The 21,905-nt window shown below is 40.1% G+C and overlaps 1 protein-coding gene across 1 annotated transcript; it reads right to left on the reverse strand.

Moving 5' to 3' along the window:
* Positions 1 to 4,073: 4,073 nt before the first annotated feature.
* On the reverse strand, positions 4,074 to 21,871 carry LOC311119533 (NLR family CARD domain-containing protein 3-like; the record flags this gene model as incomplete). The annotated part of the gene is made up of 8 exons (XM_084194206.1): positions 4,074 to 4,087; positions 4,305 to 4,396; positions 6,357 to 6,530; positions 6,823 to 8,584; positions 9,103 to 9,331; positions 9,462 to 9,546; positions 9,816 to 9,932; positions 21,834 to 21,871. 8 exons carry the CDS (start codon positions 21,869 to 21,871, stop codon positions 4,074 to 4,076), a joined length of 2,511 nt encoding a protein of 836 aa, XP_084050332.1.
* Positions 21,872 to 21,905: the final 34 nt, after the last annotated feature.

Below are 21,905 nucleotides of genomic sequence, written 5' to 3' on the forward strand. Positions count from 1 at the left end.
CTTATAGTGTATTAAAGTAGTCAAAAGTTGAGTATTTGGTCCGATATTCCTTGAACACAATGACTACATCAAGCTTGTGACTCAAACTCGTTGGTTGCATTTGCAGTTTGTTTTGGTTGTGTTTTGGGTTATGTTTTGCCCGATAGTAACTGAATGGTGGATGATGACTGGAGTAATTTTCTGTCTAAGTGAGTAGATAACATGTTTCTAAACACTACTAAATTAATCCTGATGATGCCATGATTAAGAAAAATCATGAATGAATCATGAATAATAATGAATGAGAAAGTTACAGAGGCTACAACAAAACATGCTAACCTCTCACCATTACCAATAACAGATGGGGGTATGATCCTTGTTCCTCTGTAACTTTCTCATTCATCATCATTCACGATTCATTCATGATTATTCATAATCATGGTAGCATCCACATGAATGTAGAAGTGTTCAGAAACATATTCTATTCTTACTGACAATACAAGTGAAGTGACTCCAAAATGACAGGACATTATTCACCATTCAGTTTCTATTAGGAAAAACATCATCCAAAACACAACCAAGACAAACTGCAAATGTATTCAACAAGTTTGTAGAATCACAAGCTTGATATAATCACTGTGGGTAAGGAATATGGGACCAAATACTAAACTTCTGACTAAATGAATTTGTCCAAATAATTACGACTTCTTCAAATGGGAGAACTAGACACATAAAATGCTTTCCTATCTAAACGGAAAAACAGATATGTATGAAAAACCTCTAATAAAAGCTGACATTCTGTACTGTTGCCTAATATGAAACATTATATCTGAAATCCAAATTGCTGGAGCTTAGCACCAAATGTAAAACTGTAAGCTTCACTGTCCAAACACATATGGTGTGGACTATGTGTGCCTGGTAAACACATGTGGATCTGGTGAACAGTTATCACTTGTTGACCAACTACAGGAATACTGACCTCAGAGTCTCCAGTTTACAGTGGGGATTCCCCAGTCCAGCAGAGAGCAGCTTCACTCCTGAATCCTTCAGGTCATTGTTACTCAGATCCAGCTCTCTCAGGTGTGAGGGGTTTGACTTCAGAGCTGAGACCAGAGAAGCACAGCCTTCCTCTGTGACTAGACAGCCTGACAGCCTGCAAAGAGTCAAATCATATTAAAACCACACTGCTATTCTTTAGTGGTGAAAATAGAGTGGCAATATATTTTTTAAACATTTGCAGATATATCAGTGTCCTGAAACCTGACATATCTACTCATAAATGAATGTATCATTATTAGAAATTATCATAATATTGCTTGTAGAGAGAAAAATGCATATGACAAATATTTGAGTAGACTGACCAGACCAGTTTAAAAAGCAGTATCAGTCAAAAGACAGACAGTGAGGTATCAGATTTAGATTGTATTGAGTATACAGTCCACACCATATCTAGTTTGACAGTGAAGCTAACATTTTAAATGTGGCTCTATACTCCAGCATTTTGGATTTGAGATCAAATGTTTCACATGAGATGACAGTATATAATGTCACCTTTTATTTGAGGGTATTTTAATACATATCTGTTTCAACATTTAGAAATGAAAGCACTTTATGTATCCAGTCCCCCATTTGAAGAAGTCATAAGTATTCTGACCAATTCACTTATAGTGTATTAAAGTAGTCAAAAGTTGAGTATTTGGTCCGATATTCCTTGAACACAATGACTACATCAAGCTTGTGACTCAAACTCGTTGGTTGCATTTGCAGTTTGTTTTGGTTGTGTTTTGGGTTATGTTTTGCCCGATAGTAACTGAATGGTGGATGATGACTGGAGTAATTTTCTGTCTAAGTGAGTAGATAACATGTTTCTAAACACTACTAAATTAATCCTGATGATGCCATGATTAAGAAAAATCATGAATGAATCATGAATAATAATGAATGAGAAAGTTACAGAGGCTACAACAAAACATGCTAACCTCTCACCATTACCAATAACAGATGGGGGTATGATCCTTGTTCCTCTGTAACTTTCTCATTCATCATCATTCACGATTCATTCATGATTATTCATAATCATGGTAGCATCCACATGAATGTAGAAGTGTTCAGAAACATCTTCTATTCTTACTGACAATACAAGTGAAGTGACTCCAAAATGACAGGACATTATTCACCATTCAGTTTCTATTGGGAAAAACATCATCCAAAACACAACCAAGACAAACTGCAAATGTATTCAACAAGTTTGTAGAATCACAAGCTTGATATAATCACTGTGGGTAAGGAATATGGGACCAAATACTAAACTTCTGACTAAATGAATTTGTCCAAATAATTACGACTTCTTCAAATGGGAGAACTAGACACATAAAATGCTTTCCTATCTAAACGGAAAAACAGATATGTATGAAAAACCTCTAATAAAAGCTGACATTCTGTACTGTTGCCTAATATGAAACATTCTATCTCAAATCCAAAATGCTGGAGAATAGCACCAAATGTAAAACTGTAAGCTTCACTGTCCAAACACATATGGTGTGGACTATGTGTGCCTGGTAAACACATGTGGATCTGGTGAACAGTTATCACTTGTTGACCAACTACAGGAATACTGACCTCAGAGTCTCCAGTTTACAGTGGGGATTCCCCAGTCCAGCAGAGAGCAGCTTCACTCCTGAATCCTTCAGGTAATTGTTACTCAGATCCAGCTCTCTCAGGTGTGAGGGGTTTGACTTCAGAGCTGAGACCAGAGAAGCACAGCCTTCCTCTGTGAATAGACAGCCTGACAGCCTGCAAAGAGTAAAATCATATTAAAACCACACTGCAATTCTTTGGTGGTGAAAATTGTGGCAGTATATTTTTACAACATATTCAGATATATCAGTGTCCTGAAACCTGCCATATCTATTCATAAATGAATGTATCATTATTAGAAATGATCATAATATTGCTTGTAGAGAGAAACATGTATAGTACGAATATTTGAGTTGACTGACCAGACCAGTTTAAAAAGCAGTATCAGTCAAAAGACAGACAGTGAGGTATCAGATTTAGATTGTATTGAGTACACAGTCCACACCATATCTATTTTGATAGTGAAGCTAACATTTTAAATGTGGCTCTATACTCCAGCATTTTGGATTTGAGATCAAATGTTTCATATGAGGTGACAGTATATAATGTCACCTTTTATTTGAGGGTATTTTAATACATATCTGTTTCACCATTTAGAAATGAAAGCACTTTATGAATCTAGTCCCCCACTTTTGAAGAAGTCATAAGTATTCTGACCAATTCACTTATAGTGTATTAAAGTAGTCAAAACGTTAGTATTTTGTCCCAAACTCGTTGGTTGCATTTGCAGTTTGTTTTGGTTGTGTTTTGGGTTATGTTTTGCCCAATAGTAACTGAATGGTAGATGATGACTGGAGTAATTTTCTGTCTAAGTGAGTAGATAACATGTTTCTAAACACTACTAAATTAATCCTGATGATGACATGATTAAGAAGAATCATGAATGAATCATGAATAATAATGAGTGAGAAAGTTACAGAGGCTACAACAAAACATGCTAACCTCTCACCATTACCAATAACAGAGGGGGTATGATCCTTGTGCCTCTGTAACTTTCTCATTCATCATCATTCACCATTTATTAATGATTATTCATAATCATGGTAGCATCCACATGAATGTAGAAGTGTTCAGAAACATCTTCTATTCTTACTGACAATACAAGTGAAGTGACTCCAAAATGACAGGACATTATTCACCATTCAGTTTCTATTGGGAAAAACATCATCCAAAACACAACCAAGACAAACTGCAAATGTATTCAACAAGTTTGTAGAATCACAAGCTTGATATAATCACTGCAGGTAAGGAATATGGGACCAAATACTAAACTTATGACTACTTTAAAAGTGAATATGTCCAAATTATTAAGACTTTTTCAAATGGGAGAACTAGATACATAAAGTGCTTTCATTTCTAAACGGTAAAATATATATATATATATATATATATATATATGAATACCTTTAAATAAAAGGAGACATTCTGTACTGTTGCCTAATATGAAACATTATATCTCAAATCCAAAATGCTGGAGCATAGCTCCAAATGTTTAACTGTAAGCTTCACTGTCCAAACACATATGGTGTGGACCATGTGTGCCTGGTAAACACATGTGGATCTGGTGAGCAGTTATCACTTGTTGACCAACTACAGGAATACTGACCTCAGAGTCTCCAGTTTACAGTGGGGATTCCCCAGTCCAGCAGAGAGCAGCTTCACTCCTGAATCCTTCAGGTCATTGTTACTCAGATCCAGCTCTCTCAGGTGTGAGGGGTTTGACCTCAGAGCTGGGACCAGAGAAGCACAGCCTTCCTCTGTGACTAGACAGCCTGACAGCCTGACAAAGAGTAAAATCATATTAAAACCGCACTGACATTCTTTGGTGGTGAAAATATATTTTTTCAACATATTCAGATACATCAGAGTCCTGAAACCTGCCATATCTTTTCATAAATGTATATATACAGTACCAGTCAAAAGTTTGAACACACCTACTCATTCAAATTTTTGTTTAGTGTTTTAAAAACTATTTTTTACATTGTAGAATAATAGTGAAGACATCAAAACTATGAAATAACACATATGGAATCATGTAGTAACCAAAAAAGTGTTAAACAAATTTTCTATATTTTCTTTTGTAGATTCTTCAAATAGCGACCCTTTGTCTTGATGGCAGCTTTGCACACTCTTGGCATTCTCTCAACCAGCTTCATGAGGTAGTCACCTGGAATGCATTTCAATTAACAGGTGTGCCTTCTTAAAAGTTAATTTGTGGAATTTCTTTCCTTCTTAATGCGTTTGAGCCAATCAGTTGTGCTGTGACAAGGTAGGGGGGTATACAGACCAAGTCCATATTATGTCAAGAACAGCTCAAATAAGCAAAGAGAAACCACAGTCCATCATTACTTTAAGACATGATGGTCATTCAATAAGGAACATTTCAAGAACTTTTAAAGTTTCTTCAAGTGTAGTCGCAAAAAACATCAAGCGCTATGATGAAACTGGCTCTCATGAGGACCGCCACAGGAATGGAAGACCCTGAGTTACCTCTGCTGCAGAGGATACGTTCATTAGAGTTATCAGCCTCAGAAATTGCAGCCCAAATAAATGCATCACAGAGTTCAAGTCACAGACACATCTCAACATCAACTGTTCAGAGGAGACTGTGTGAATCAGGCTTTCATGGTCGAATTGCCTCAAATAAATCACTACTAAAGGACCCCAATAAGAAGAAGAGACTTGCTTGGGCCAACAAACACGGGCAATGACATTACCCAGGTGGACATTTGTCCTTTGGTCTGGAGTCCAAATTGGAGATTTTTGGTTCCAACCGCTGTGTCTTTGTGAGAAGCGGTGTGGGTGAACGGATGATCTCGGCATGTGTAGTTCCCACCGTAAAGCATCGAGGAGGAGGTGTTATGGTGTGGGGGTGCTTTGCTGGTGACACTGTCTGTGATTTATTTAGAATTCAAGGCATACTTAACCAGCATGGCTACCACAGCATTCTGCAGCGATACGCCATCCCATCTGGTTTGGGCTTAGTGGGACTACCATATGTTTTTCAACAGGACAATGATCCAACACACCTCCAGGCTGTGTAAGGGCTATTTTACCAAGAAGGAGAGTGATGGAGTGCTGCATCAGATGACCTGGCCTCCATAATCACCCGACCTCAACCCAATTGAGATGGTTTGGGATGAGTTGGACGGCAGAGTGAAGGAAAAGCAGCCAACAAGTGCTCAGCATATGTGGGAACTCCTTCAAGACTGTTGGAAAAGCATTCCAGGTGAAGCTGGTTGAGAGAATGCCAAGAGTGTGCAAAGCTGTCATCAAGACAAAGGGTGGCTATTTGAAAAATTTCAAATATAAAATATATTTTCATTTGTTTAACACTTTTTCGATTACTACATGATTCCATATGTGATATTTCATAGTTTTGATGTCTTCACTATTATTCTACAATGTAAAAAAATTTAAAAATAAAGAAAAATCCTTGAATGAGTAGGTGTGTCCAAACTTTTGACTGGTACTGTATATAAATGAATTAATGTATCATTATTAACAGTAGATAACATATTTCTAAACACTACTAAATTAATCTTTGTGTGTGTGTGTGTGTGTGTCCAGTGTGTGTATGTGTGTGTGTGTGTGTGTCCAGTGTGTGTGTGTGTGTGTGTGTGTGTGTGTGTGTGTGTGTGTGTGTGTGTGTGTCCAGTGTGTGTGTGTGTCCAGTGTGTGTGTGTGTCCAGTGTGTGTCCAGTGTGTGTGTGTTCATTGAGTGATACAGGAATACTGACCTCAGAGTCTCCAGTTTACAGTGTGGATTCTCCAGTCCAGCAGAGAGCAGTCTGACTCCTGAGTCTCCTGGGTGATTGTAGCTCAGGTCCAGCTCTCTCAGGTGTGAGGGGTTTGACTTCAGAGATGAGGCCAGAGAAGCACAGCCTTTCTCTGTGACTCCACAGCCTGACAGCCTGCAAAGAGATCATCATGATTTCACAAACACACTGTTAATTTAACACCAGTAGTGTAGAAGGACAATGGCAGAAGCATTTGGTTTATTCTCTCAAACAACATATAGATTAATCTTCCGTCTCCTAGAATTGTATGGTCATATTGTTATACTAATGTGAACATCAATGTACTGATTCAGTAAGTTTTTCAATGTAATACTATATATTATATACATATTATAATACATATATTTCTCTAAACTGAATATTTCTTCCTGATGATTAGTACTTAAATGTCATTTTATGTACTCACAGAGCAGCTCTGGAGGCTTTGACCACTGGCAGCAGCCTCAGAAGACCATCCTCTGATCTGGAGTATTTCTTCAGGTCAAACACATCCAGCTCTTTTTCTGAAGTCAGTAACACAAAGACCAGAGCTGACCACTGTGCAGGTGACAGTTCTTCTTCTGAGAGACTTCCTGATCTCAGGTAGCTTTGGATCTCCTCCACAAGAGAATGGTCATTCAGTTCATTCAGACAGTGGAACAGGTTGATGCACTTCTCTGGAGAGGGATTCTCCCTGATCTTCTTCTTGATGTACTTGACTGTTTCTTCATGGCTCTGTGAGCTGCTTCTTGTCTTTGTCAGTAGACCTCGTAAGTGCTTCTGATTGGACTCCAGTGAGAGGCCCAGAAGGAAGCGGAGGAAAAGGTCCAGGTTTCCTGTCTCACTTTGTAAGGCTTTATCCACAGCACTCTTGTAGACAGTAACTTCAGTAACTTGAGGTTCGGCCATTAGATTCTCATTGTTGTTGATGAATGAGAGGAACACATATACAGCAGCCAAAAACTCCTGAATGCTCAGATGCACGAAGCAGTACACCTTGTCCTGGTACAGCACACATTCCTCTTTAAAGATCTGTGTGCACAACCCTGAGTACACTGAGGCTTCATTGATATCAATGCCAGCCTCTTTCAGGTCTTCTTCATAGAAAATCAGATTGCCATTCACAAGCTGTTGAAAAGCCAGTTTTCCCAGTGAAAGAATGCTCTCTTTATTCCAGTGTGGACCTGTCTCTTCTTTCCCAAGATACTTTTCATTCTTCTGTTTGGTATGAAACTCCACAAGGTGTGAGTACATCTCAGTCAGAGTCTTGGGCATCTCTTCTCTCTTATGTTTCAACATGTGCTCAAGGACTGTTGCAGAAATCCAACAGAAGACAGGAATGTGGCACATGATGTGGAGGCTCCTTGATGTCTTTATGTGTGAGATGATTCTGCTGGCTAGGTCCTGATCACTGAATCTCTTCCTGAAATATTCATCCTTCTGTGGGTCATTGAACCCTCGTACCTCTGTCACCTGGTCAACACACACTGAAGGGATCTTATTGGCTGCTGCAGGTCGGGTAGTTATCCAGAGGAGAGCAGAGGGAAGCAGATTTCCATTGATGAGATTTGTCAGCAGAACATCCACTGAGGTTGACTTTGTGACGTCACAACAGATCTTGTTCTTCTGGAAGTCTAGGGGCAGTCGGCACTCATCCAGACCATCAAAGATGAACAGAACTTTGTACTTGTCGTAGTTGGAGATTCTTGATTCTGTGGTTTTCTTTGAGAAGTGATTGAGAAGTTCAATCAAAGTGTGTTTTTCCCTGTTCATCAAATTCAGCTCCCGAAAAGGGAATGAAAATACAAATTGGACATCCTGATTTGCTTTTCCTTCAGCCCAGTCCAAAAGGAACTTCTGCACAGAGACTGTTTTTCCAATGCCAGCGACTCCCTTTGTCAGCACAGTTCTGATAAGTTTGTCTTGTCCAGTTAAGGGTTTGAAGATGTCGTTACATTTGATTGCCGTCTCTGGTCTTGCTTGTTTCCTGGCTGTAGTCTCAACCTGTCTCAGCTCATGTTCATTATTGACCTCTCCTGTTCCACCCTCTGTGATGTAGAGCTCTGTGTAGATCTTATTGAGAAGTGTTGGGTTTCCTTGTTTAGCGATCCCCTCAAATACACATTGAAACTTCTTCTTTAGATTAGATTTGAGTTCACGTTGGCAAATCACAGCAAGCTCATCTGAATCTAGAAATAACACAGAGAATATTAATATTACGTATGTTTTAAAGCCTACAGTATTCTAGGACTGTTATAACATCTTAAATTATAATACTTTATTCTCTTAACTGACTGTATAAATGTGTAAATGTTTTCATAATGCATTACAGACTAGTGTGACTGATTATATTATTATTGGTATTATCTCTCTCTCTCTCTCTCTTTCTCTCTCTCTCTCTCTCTCTCTCTCTCTCTCTCTCTCTCTCTCTCTCTCTCTCTCTCTCTCTCTCTCTCTCTCTCTCTCTCTCTCTCTCTCTCTCTCTCTCTCTCTCTCTCTCTCTCTCTCTCTCTCTCTCTCTCTCTCTCTCTCTCTCTCTCTCTCTCTCTCTCAACACAACACATTCTTCTGCTACTTGATGAGGTCACTAGGTGTTGTGTTAAGGCTGCTACAATATCATTGAGTTACACAGCTACTTTAGCTGTACTTTAGCTACAGCTTTTAAATGTTCTAAAACTGCATTCAACATGAGGCAGACAGCTCTTACATTTCTCCAGTGTGTCAGCAAGCTCCTTCTGGTTAATTTTCCTCAGGACGTGCAGTGTGATCTTCAGAGCCCCCTCTCTGGCACTGCTCTCCTGCTTCTCATCTTCAGCATCCACCACTTCCTTATCCTGCTTCTGACTCTCAAAGCCTTCTGGGAGTTCCAGACTAAGAATCCTCTTGAACATCTTCAGCTCGTTCTTCACAAATGTCATAATATTCTCTTCAAGCAACTGAAATAAATCAAGTAAAAGCAGTTAAGCAAGAGAATAATTGCTTTCTCATTAACACATGAATGAATGATTGACAGATCAACTTTACTTGAGGTAAACAAAAACAAATGTACATAACAGGACCACATACACTGAATATGGAGGCCAGGTCTGTTTGATGACTCTGGGAAGACTGACCACTGAGAATCACTGACTCTGATCTCTCCTGTTGGTTTCTGTGGACAAAACATGAGATTACATTTCCTCATCCAGAGAGTGCACACACACACAAACAAACACACACACACACACACACACACACACACGCACACACACGGAGGGAATGTAGTGTTTGTTTAATATTGTTTTAGGACTATGAAAATGGAAAAAAGGTTTAGCCTATGGATTATGAAAACAACCAAAAGAAATGGTAAAATGGGAGAGGAGAAATGACTAGAGACAGTGTTGTTTAACTCACTGACCATGACCAATGTGTTCTTCTTACCTTTGTTCAGTAGAAAAGTCTCCCACTCTGAAGTTTATAAGTTTACCCATAGACTTGTCACTCTTCATGGACACACAGCTGGGTACAGGGGAGGCTGGTCTCTCCTGCTTGATTGGACTTCAACACAACAGAGACAAACATTACATCTCTCATCTACTCTGAGCTCAGATGGGGAAACTTAAGAAGAGTTTCATTCAAAAACGCTATAAATCCATTTTCAGAAATGTTGGTAAATTAGCTTTTATTGTTTCAAGAAATTATGAAAGAGATTGGTGTGTTTTTTCACTATCTAATCATGGCATGGGGTTGTTCAATGACAGACATGTATTTGTTTAAAATCTATCACTTGATGGTTTCATTTCAGAGAGACAAATAATCATGTTTTTATTGCAAAATGCTACATATCTGCCTCACTCTCAGAGAAATAAGTAGTACTGCTAGGTTTTACGCAGTAATAATATATATCTGCCTCACTCTCAGAGAAATATTTTATGGTTGTAAGTGGTAAAATGAACTAGAAAATGTCATATTTTGTAATTCTGAGTAATTACTACTTTAGTAAGGATATACTTTATTCAGTACTACTGCAGTTGCTAAATAATTCCAATAGATGGCAGCATAAGACCATGAATGACATTTCAGAAGATCAGTTAAGTTTTCTCCCTGGATACACCACCACTCCCCTCACAGGAAAACTCCTGCACACGCTTTTTACTGTCCCTTTCCACACTGCTAACGCAAGAGGAACGACTGAAAAAGCATTTAACAGATTACTGTGAAATAATATAATGATGATTCATGTTTATTATTAGCTGTTTTTATGCTCATGTTTTGAAATTGGACTTCATTACTATAACAATTATCAATAAGCCTGAAGATTAATTTAGTCACGTCTGGTTGAGAAAAACGTATTTTCCAGGTACATTCATTGTCAGATTCATCAACCAGCAGCGAGCACTCTGCCTTCTAGCACAAGTGAGGGGCATGTTGAGGTACATTTGCTAACTGGGAGGGTTGCATGATGTAATATATTGGCGGGCTGGAAGACGCACTCTTGTCTTATCTATTCCGAGGTTGTTTAATCGATATATTAGATATTTTTAAATGCATGTATACTAGGGTTGAGGTTGGAGCATCTGACTAGTGATTATTTACACGGGGTTCAACACCTGCTATAGTCACTATTGAATTGCTCTTCCAAAAGCATCACAGGCCTAATACGAGATATATAGCTAACTAAAGTAATGAGTGACCATTTTAGAAAATCATGGGACATATAGTTATTTTTTCATACTGGCCCCCCATGGGAAGCGAACCCACGGGTCTCCCGGTCGCGGCCGGCTACAACAACAAGGATCTCTAGTGGCACTAGACCACTGCACCACTCGGGAGACCTGACACTTCATGACACTTGCTAGGCTCATAATCTGAGGTAGCAACTGTGTCAGATCTACAAATCCATTAGCTAGACCACCAGATTAGACAACAATCACCCCATTATACCCATTTGGTTTGCAACTCAGTGAACCTGTGCAGCATTCGTAACCTTGTTAATAATAAGTTACCTGAGGTAAACCTACAGGGTTAACGCTCACCAAGTAGCCGTAACCTTGTTAATAATAAGTTACCTGAGGTAAACCTACAGGGTTAACGCTCACCAAGTAGCCGTAACCTTGTTAATAATAAGTTACCTGAGGTAAACCTACAGGGTTAACGCTCACCAAGTAGCCGTAACCTTAGTAATAATAAGTTACCTGAGGTAAACCTACAGGGTTAACGCTCACCAAGTAGCCGTAACCTTGTTAATAATAAGTTACCTGAGGTAAACCTACAGGGTTAACGCTCACCAAGTAGCCGTGACCTTGTTAATAATAAGTTACCTGAGGTAAACCTACAGGGTTAACGCTCACCAAGTAGCCGTAACCTTGTTAATAATAAGTTACCTGAGGTAAACCTACAGGGTTAACGCTCACCAAGTAGCCGTAACGTTGTTAATAATAAGTTACCTGAGGTAAACCTACAGGGTTAACGCTCACCAAGTAGCCGTAACTTGGTAATAATAAGTTACCTGAGGTAAACCTACAGGGTTAACGCTCACCAAGTAGCCGTAACCTTGTTAATAATAAATTACCTGAGGTAAACCTACAGGGTTAACGCTCACCAAGTAGCTGTAACCTTGTTAATAATAAGTTACCTGAGGTAAACCTACAGGGTTAACGCTCACCAAGTAGCCGTGACCTTGTTAATAATAAGTTACCTGAGGTAAACCTACAGGGTTAACGCAGGCAGGTCTCATTGCTAACAATAGTGAAGCTGGCATTGTGACGCAGAACAATGGGCTGGGAATAGAACGTTCTGAAGGCGAGTCGGTGTCACGGAGCTCAATACAACTAATAGGAGCTGGTAGGGTGAAAAATGCCAAAACATAAGGCCTGTTTTTTCATGATTACTTCATAACCAGGGACAGAAGGTAATATTATGAAACTTGGCTCCATGGCGGATGCAATGAACTCATTTTATCAGAAATAAACGTTGTAAAAAATGTCACTTGAGGCGCCCCGAAAATAATATTCAAAAATTCAGTCCTTGGACACAGAGGGGTTAAACACTAAAGTTACCGTACATCTAATGAAGAGAGGAGAACCGGACAGAGGGAGCATAGGAAGCCAGCATCCATCAAGAAAGAGGGAAAAGCCCTCCACGGTATTTAACAGGTGGAAGAAACAACCCGGGAGCTCCATCGGTCCACAAGAAATGCAGGCAGCCGGTGATGATGTAGTGGTAGCTAGGATAACTAGGATGCTACTGGTAGAGTAGCTAGCTTAGCTAGCTGTACCGACTAACTTGGCTAACTAGCAGGTTGTTTGTCTGTCCCTCGAGGATGATGACGAATCCGGTGAACCACAAGATGAAACAAGGATAACGAGTGAAAAGGATCTGGCTACACTCATACTGTCACTGACCATTAAGCAAATTGAACAATAAACTTCGGCGTCTCAACACTGTAACAAACTCCGTCGTTATACCCCAACATCACCTCAGTCCACTCTGCGCGTAACTGGACAATATGCTTGGCGCCAAACCGTACGTGGACGCGGACAGTTCTGTACGGGGACGCGGACATTTCCAGAACGCGGACATGAGCAGAGCAACACAATAAACTAAACCAAGTCTTTACAGTCGGGTACATTAGTAATATTCATTTTTATTATTATGTAAAACAAAAATTCTTTGTTTTTTAAAACAATATTTTGAGATCTGGGCCCATATCCACAAAGCGTCTCAGAGTAGAAAATTGGTCCTCTCTCTCCCCAGACAGACTCATTTTAGACCACTAACCCCTAAACAGAGATACAGCATGTTGGTTGTGGTTAACACAATGACAACTAATTCTTGAATGTACATCTGCCGCTCTCTCAGATAAATAAGTAGTACTGCTAGGTTTTACACAGTCAAATGTAACATTTTTTATAAATAATAATATGCCATTTAAAATTATGCTTCAAATGAAAACCAAGATGACTGCATTACAATATAAACAGTAGGCTATAGTCCTATTTCAATCATATTGAAATATATTCAATGTTCAATATATTTAGTTTTATTATGCTACTTGTAGACTGCGGTCTGTAATTTGTCTCAATATATTTCATGATGTGTAGCCTAACATGTGAACAATGATGTGCCAAATCTGTGATTTAGAATAAGCCGCCTCAATATTTCCAGCCGTAGGTGGTAATATCTCTCTAGGAGCTGATCTGTCATCAGTATTGGGAACTAATTATAATGTTAAGGAAAGATTTGAATGGAGAAAACTGATCCAAGAGCAGCGCCATTGAGTTCTATTTTGCTACTCTATTGTGACACGGCAATCAGGATATAGATTACATCTCCTCATCCAGGGAGTGCACACACACACACACACACACACACACACACACACACACACACACACACACACACACACACACACACACACACACACACACACACACACACACACACACACACACACACATACACTGGACACACACACACACACACACACACACACACACACACACACACACACACACACACACACACACACACACACACACACACACACACACACACTGGACACACACACACACACACACACACACACACACACACACACACACACACACACACACACACACACACACACACACACACACACAGGGAGGGAATGTTGTGTTAGTTTAATATTGTTTCAGGACTATGAAAATGGAAAAAAGGTTTAGCCTATGGATTATGAAAACAACAAAAAGAAATGGGAAAACGGGAGTGGAGAAATGACTAGAGACAGTGTTGTTTAACTCACTGACCATGACCCATGAGTTCTTCTTACCTTTGTTCACTAGAAGAGTCTCCCTCTCTAAAGTTTAGAGGTTGAGCCATAGACCAGTCACTCTTCATGGACACACAGCTGGGTACAGGGGAGGCTGGTCTCTCCTGCTTGATTGGACTTCAACACAACAGATACAAACATTACGTCTCTCATGTACTCTGAGCTCAGATGGGGAAACAAGAGTTTCATTCCAAAACGCTATATATCCATTTTCAGAAATGTTGGTCAATTAGCTTTTATAGTTTAAAGAAATTATGAAAGAGATTGGTGTGTTTTTTCACTATCTAATCATGGTATGTGGTTGTTCAATGAAAGACATGTATTTGTTTAAAATCTATCACTTGATGGTTTCATTTCAGAGAGACCAAGAATCATGTTTTTTGCTAAATACTACATATCTGCCTCACTCTCAGAGAAATAAGTAGTACTGCTAGGTTTTACACAGTCATAATATATATATCTGCCTCACTCTCAGAGAAATAAGTAGTACTGCTAGGTTTTACACAGTAATAATATATCTGCCTCACTCTCAGAGAAATAAGTAGTACTGCTAGGTTTCACACAGTAATAATAATCAAAAAGAACGCTCGATCGAGGTGTTACTTTGGCAGATAATGTCACCCATCTAAATATATCATTTTTTAATAATTTTTTATAATTAACAAAATGAATGTTGTTTTTGGTTTATGTCAGATTCATTGTGCTATGCTATAAATTGTTATTTTATTCTTGTAAGTGGTAAAATGAACTAGAAAATTTCATATTTTGCAATTCTGAGTAATTACTACTTTAGTAAGGATATACTTTATTCAGTACTACTGCAGTTGCTAAATAATTCCAATAGATGGAGGCATAAGACCACGAATGACATTTCAGAAGGTTAGTTTAGTTTTCTCCCTGGATACACCACCACTCCCCCTCACAGGAAAACTCCTGCACACGCTTTTTACTGTCCCTTTCCACACTGCTGAAGCAAGAGGAACGACATCTCCCGAGTGGCGCAGTGGTCTAAGGCACAGCATCGCAGTCCTAGCTGTGCCACTAGAGATCCTGGTTCGAATCCAGGCTCTGTCGTAGCCGGCCGTGACCGGGAGACCCATGGGGCGGCGCACAATTGGCCCAGCGTCGTCTAGGGTAGGGGAGGGAATGGCCGGCAGGGGAAGTAGCTCAGTTTGTAGAGCATGGCGTTTGCAACGCCAGGGTTGTGGGTTCGATTCCCACGTGGGGGTATAAAAATAATAATAATGTATGCACTAACTGTAAGTCGCTCTGGATAAGAGCGTCTGCTAAATGACTTAAATGTAAATGTAAATGACTGAAAACGCATTTAACAGATTACTGTGAAATAATATAATGATGATTCATGTTTATTATTAGCTGTTTTATGCTCATGTTTTGAAATTATACTTCATTACTATAACGATTATAAATAAGCCTGAACATTAAATTAGTCACCTCTGGTCGAGAAAAACTTATTTTCCTAGTACATTCATTGTGAGATTCATCAACCAGCAGCGAGCACTCTGCCTTCTAGCGCAAGCGAGGGGCATGTTGAGGTACATTTGCTAACCGGGAGGGTTGCATTATCGGGGGAAAACTACCCGTCCTCCAAGACACATACAGCACCCGATGTCACAGGAAGGCCAAAAATATCATCAAGGACATCAACCACCCGAGCCACTGCCTGTTCACCCCACTATCATCCAGAAGGCGAGGTCAGTACAGGTGGATCAAAGCTGGGACCGAGAGACAGAAAAACAGCTTCTATCTCAAGGCCATCAGACTGATAAATAGCCATCACTAGCACATTAGAGGCTGCTGCTGCCTATTGAAATCACTGGCCACTTTAAGAAATGGAACACTAGTCACTTTAATAATGTTTACATATCTTGCACTACTCATCTCATATGTATATACTGTATTCTATAATATACTACTGTATCTTAGTCCATGCCGCTCTGTCATTGCTTATCCATATATGTATATATTACTAAATTCCATTCCTTACTAATTTTGTGTGTATATGTTGTGAAATTGTTAGATATTACTTGTTAGATATTACTGCACTGTCGGAGCTAGAAGCACAAGCATTTCGCTACACCCGCTATAACATCTGCTAAACACGTGTATGTGACAAATAACATTTGATTTGATGTAATTTATTGGCGGGCTGGAAGATGCACTCTTGTCTTTTCTATTCCGAGGTTATTTACTCCCAATATCAGATATTAAGATTATTTTCTATAATGCATGTAAACTAGGGTTGAGCTTAGCGCATCTGACTAGTGATTATTTACCCGGGGTTCAACACCTGCTATAGTCACTATTTAATTGCTATTCCAAAAGCATCACAGGCCTAATACGAGATATATAGCTAACTAAAGTAATGAGTGACCATTTTAGAAAATCATGGGACATATAGTATTTGGTTGCATAATATTTTATGTCAATCATATTGCTGCTTGTAGCCTATAACTGATGCTTCGTTGTCTTATGCTGCCATCTATAGGAAATATTTAGCAATTAAAAGTTATTAATTCACGTACAGACGTTGGTGAGGCAGCTGAGAAATAAAGTGTATTAGATCAGTCTCAAACCTGCCCCACGCCAATTGCTGGACTTTCACACAGAGGTTACTAGGTCACCCAATTCAAACCACATTTGAAAAATAAAACAAATGTGTCTTATTTATCAAGTGTTCTGTCTTGCAATTATACATATAATAAAAAATAAAAATAAATAATCAAAACGCTATTTAATACTATAATTGTATTTACTAAGATCATATTATTACTAAAATAGTTTCTAAAACTGTTCTAGGCTACCCTACCCTAGAATTAGGGGTTACGGCTAAAATAGGTTATAAGTAGGGTAAGAGTTTCTGTATAGCACTTTGTGACATCTGCTGGTGTAAAAAGGGCTTTATAAACAGGGGTGCACATAACTGGTACGCAGGTACGCAAGCGCGACAAAAATCAGGAATGCGTAATGCCACTTGTGTTACTACGCGCCTTTGCGTACTTGACAGATCTTCTCACCTAACCTTACACATGACATGTTGCTTGTCAACTACTGTCAGGGATGTCCAAAAAGCATCAGACATTAAGCAGCTTCTTTGGCGTTTCGCCACCTACAAAGAAACGCCAACTGGAGCCAGAGCCGAAGAAAATACTTTTTTTCGGAAAAGCGGCTCCAAGATGTGCAGTGGCTTGAAGCTAACGATGAGCGCACTGAAATGTGGTGCAAGATTTGCCGCTCAAATTCACATCTAGCAGACAAAACAGGTGCATTTTATAAAGGCTCAAAGAATTTCAACCATCCTTAATTTGACAAACATGAAAAGAGCAAGGAGCACACGAATATGGCGCAAGCCATTGCTAAGCTAGCCGAGAAGAAATGTCCAGTCGCCCACTTGCCAGATGGCGAGACAAGCTGAATGAAGAACAGCGGCAAGCTCTGTTTAATATTTTTCTCCTCGCCTTCCATAAAGCTAAACACGCACGTCCCATGTCTTCCTATTCTGAGGATGTTCCTTTACTGAAGCGGATAGGAGTAAATGTCGGAGGTGCATATCATTCACGTGAAGGGGGCACACGGATCATGCAGAGCATCGCTCACACCATCAGCGGGGAGTAACGAGCCAAGTTGCAGTCTGCTGAATTTTGGGGGCTGCTTTTTGATGGATCTGAGGACATCACAAAAACTGAGCAGGAAATCGTTTACATTGTGTCTGTGTCCAGCAACGGAGAGTTTACTTCGGACTTTATTGGACTGATTGAATTGGGTGCTGACTGAACCGAGCAGGCCATAACAGACGGACTTGTGAGACTTTTCCAGAACACAGGCTAGGATGACTGGACAACAAAGTTGGTCGCTGTGTGCACAGACGGGGCTGCTGTTAACGTAGGTATCTACAACGGCGTTGTGCCAAAACTCCGGCAACTTGCTGCGGTTGGAGACTCCCTTGTGCACATTCTGTGCACCGCACACTCACTGGAGAATTGCGCGAAATCAGCTGATCGCAACGTTCCTTACTGTGAGACATTTAATCGCTCTGTGGTCAAGCTGCTGCAGTTTTATTTACAAAAAGGTGGAGCAAAAAAAACTGCTGCACTGAATAAGCTATGTGAAGAAAATGGGATCTCCTTTGTGAAACTGGGTAAGTTTCATAATATCAGATGGTCTGCATGGAGGCATGAAACACTTAAAAATATCAAGACTATTGCCAGCCATTAAAATGCAACTGGTTATGAGCGATAACAGTGACTTGCAGCATTTCTGCACAGAGCATTTTCAGTGCTTTCTGTCAAACATGCTTGACATTTGCAACATTTTGAAGACCACATCCATTAGGTTTCAGAAGGAAAAGCTGACCATTGGAGAATGTAAGGATGAACTCATGGTGGCCATTGGACAGTTCACACTTCTGCTTGATGGTGAAAGCCACAGGGCACACACTGTTTCCAATGCTGATGCTGACAGAGACAAGACACACTTACTCAGGGGGTTAATTGAAGAGTTTGAAATCAGATATGACTCCCTCAAGTCATGTGATCATTTCTTAGTATTTGATCCTTCAACATGGCCTCAGGAAATGCAAGACCTACACAGTTTTGGAAAACAACAGTTTGCAGCATTCTCAAGAAATATGAGGCCACCTTGCAACTTGACAAAGATACCACTGTGACAGAATGGATGCGCTTAAAGCAGGCAGGAAAACGCCTGGGAGCCTCTTCTGTGTATGACTTGGTCCAAATAGTAAATCCAAGTAAACCAGATGCTTACTCCAACATCAACAAGGTGGTTAAGCTGTCTCTTACACTGCCTTTAAGCAGTGCAGCTTGTGAGAGGGGATTCTCACATCTCAACATAATAAAAACCAAGTACAGATTTCGTCTGTCACATGCTCGTCTCTCAGCCCTGATGCACATTCACCTGTCAAAGCAGACCACAGAGAAATTTGACCCAAAGCCTGCTGTTGACCCTGAGTAACTCACTGAAAAAGGTATGTGCACCCCTGTTTATAAATACATTTGATTGATTGTTAGGTTTATGGTTTATATGGCAAAAAACAGTATGGGTTTATGGCACTCTTGACCCTCCTTGTGGCCGAATGTGGGTACTACATAATTCATTAATGACACTTGCTAGGCTCATAATCTGATGTAGCAACTGCGTCAGATCTACAAATCCATTAGCTAGACCACCCGATTAGACAACAATCACCCCATTATACCCATTTGGTTTGCAACTCAGTGAACCTGCGCAGCATTCGCTCAATTTGAGTCCTCAAATTGTCCTCAAAGAAAAGTCCTCAAAGAAAAGGTTATTTCTTAATTAAAAATGTCTTCTGGCTGTTTAAATCGCCCACATTTTGAAAAAGAGGACAGGGACATGTGTTTTATTTAGATTGTACACTTTTTTCTTCAAACAAATATGGTTAACCATGACCAGAAAATGTTTAATGTTTGATGGCTATGCGCCAGCCATCGCCTCTTAAACTGTGTCTCACCTCACTATAGGTGACCACAACATGTACTCAGGTGAACAGCGTACGCGCTCAACAAGTAGCCGTAACCTTGCTAATAATAAGTTACCTGAGGTAAACCTACAGGGTTAATGCTCACCAAGTAGCCGTAACCTTGCTAATAATAAGTTACCTGAGGTAAACCTACAGGGTTAACGCTCACCAAGTAGCCGTAACCTTGTTAATAATCAGTTACTTGAGGTAAACCTACAGGGTTAACGCTCACCAAGTAGCCGTGACCTTGTTAATAATAAGTTACCTGAGGTAAACCTACAGGGTTAACGCTCACCAAGTAGCCGTAACCTTGTTAATAATAAGTTACCTGAGGTAAACCTACAGGGTTAACGCTCACCAAGTAGCCATAACCTTGTTAATAATAAGTTACCTGAGGTAAACCTACAGGGTAAACGCAGGCAGGTCTCATTGATAACAATAGTGAAGCTGGCATTGTGACGCAGAACAATGGGCTGGGAATAGAACGTTCTGAAGGCGAGTCGGTGTCACGGAGCTCAATAGAACTAATAGGAGCTGGTAGGGTGAAAAATGCCCAAACATAAGGCTTGTTTTTTCGCGATTACTTCATAACCAGGAACAGAAGGTAATATTATGAAACTGGGCTCCATGGTGGATGCAATGAACTAATTTTATCAGAAATAAACGTTGTAAAAAATGTAACTTGAGGCGCCCCGAAAATAATATTCAAAAAGTTCAGTCCTTGGACACAGAGGGGTTAAACACTAAAGTTACCGTCCATCTAGTGAAGAGAGGAGAACCGGACAGAGGGATGGTAGGTAGCCAGCATCCGTCAACGAGAGAGGGAGAAGCCCTCCACGGTATTTAACAGGTGGAAGAAACAACCAGGGAGCTCCATCGGTCCACAAGAAAAGCAGGCAGCCGGTGATGATGTAGTGGTAGCTAGCTTAGCTAGCTGTACCGACTAGCTTGGATAGCTAGCAGGTCGTTCGTCTGTCCCTCGAGGATGATGACGAATCCGGTGAACCACACAATTAACCAAGAATAGCGACTGAAAAGGATCTGGCTACACTCATACTGTCACTGACCATTACGCAAAAAGCAAATTGAACAATAAACTACGGCGTCTCAACACTGTAACGAACTCTGTCGTTGTTCCCCAACATCACCTCAGACCACTCTGCGCGTAACTGGACAATATGCTTGGCGCCAAACCGTACGTGGACGCGGGCAGTTCTGTACGGGGACGCGGACAGTTCCAGAACGCGGACATGAGCAGAGCAACACAATACATTTAGCAGGAGTTGGACCTATGGCAGAAAGGTGGCTGGTTCGAATCCCGGGCCGGGTGCTGGAAAAAACGGGTGGGCTTGATCTGACCACTGGAAGGCTGCTGGGTTCACATCCTCAAAACAATCACTTTTCGTTGATCAGAACTCTAGAGATTCTTCTTCACTGAACCCAAAAATATATCTAACTTTTAGTGGTTCCATATATTAAGGAAGTGATAGAAGCATTTCTGGTTCTATAAGGAACCTTCTTTTCTAAGTGTATAATAAACACGTTTTTCTTTTGATTATTTAATTACCTACATCATGTTATTTCAAGTTATCCCTTTGGAGAGCAACATCACGTTGTTAAAAAAGAATCCTAAATTGGCCATGGCTATAAATTGGGCAATTGAAGGCATCTAGGGCGAAATATGTGTTCGATGAAAATGAACATTGTATGCAAAGTTGTAGGCAACATTATTGGCAAGGGACTTGATGCCTACGATGCCAAAGCTATTTAGAGTTGTTAAACGGGTGTGAAGAGTGTGTTGGTATAATGGTAATATTGTCAAAATTCCGCTTGTAACAACCATCAGAATTGGTTAAATAAATATGCATTCCATTATATTAGGCAATAATGAAGAGTAGGCAAAGTGGTCGTGTTGTGTGAAAATTCTATCAAATGTCTTCCATTGTAACGAGTCCAGTCAGGGTGCTGCAGAACCCCTGCAGTACCTCCACTGACCCCGGATTGAGAACTCCTGATTTAGCAGATGCTCTTATCCAGAGTGATTTACAGTAAGTACATTCATCTTAAGATAGCTATTTATTGTGTAAATAAACTTAATAAATTCTTCATAAAATTGACCTCTCACCTCTTAGCTTTGGTGTCATGTTCCCTGGAGAGACGCATTTTTGAGGCAGGGCCCCTCTTCTCTCTCTCCCCA

Source organism: Coregonus lavaretus, assembly GCF_964263955.1.
Source record: "Coregonus lavaretus genome assembly, contig: HAP1_SCAFFOLD_4801, whole genome shotgun sequence".
Lineage (NCBI taxonomy): Eukaryota > Metazoa > Chordata > Actinopteri > Salmoniformes > Salmonidae > Coregonus > Coregonus lavaretus.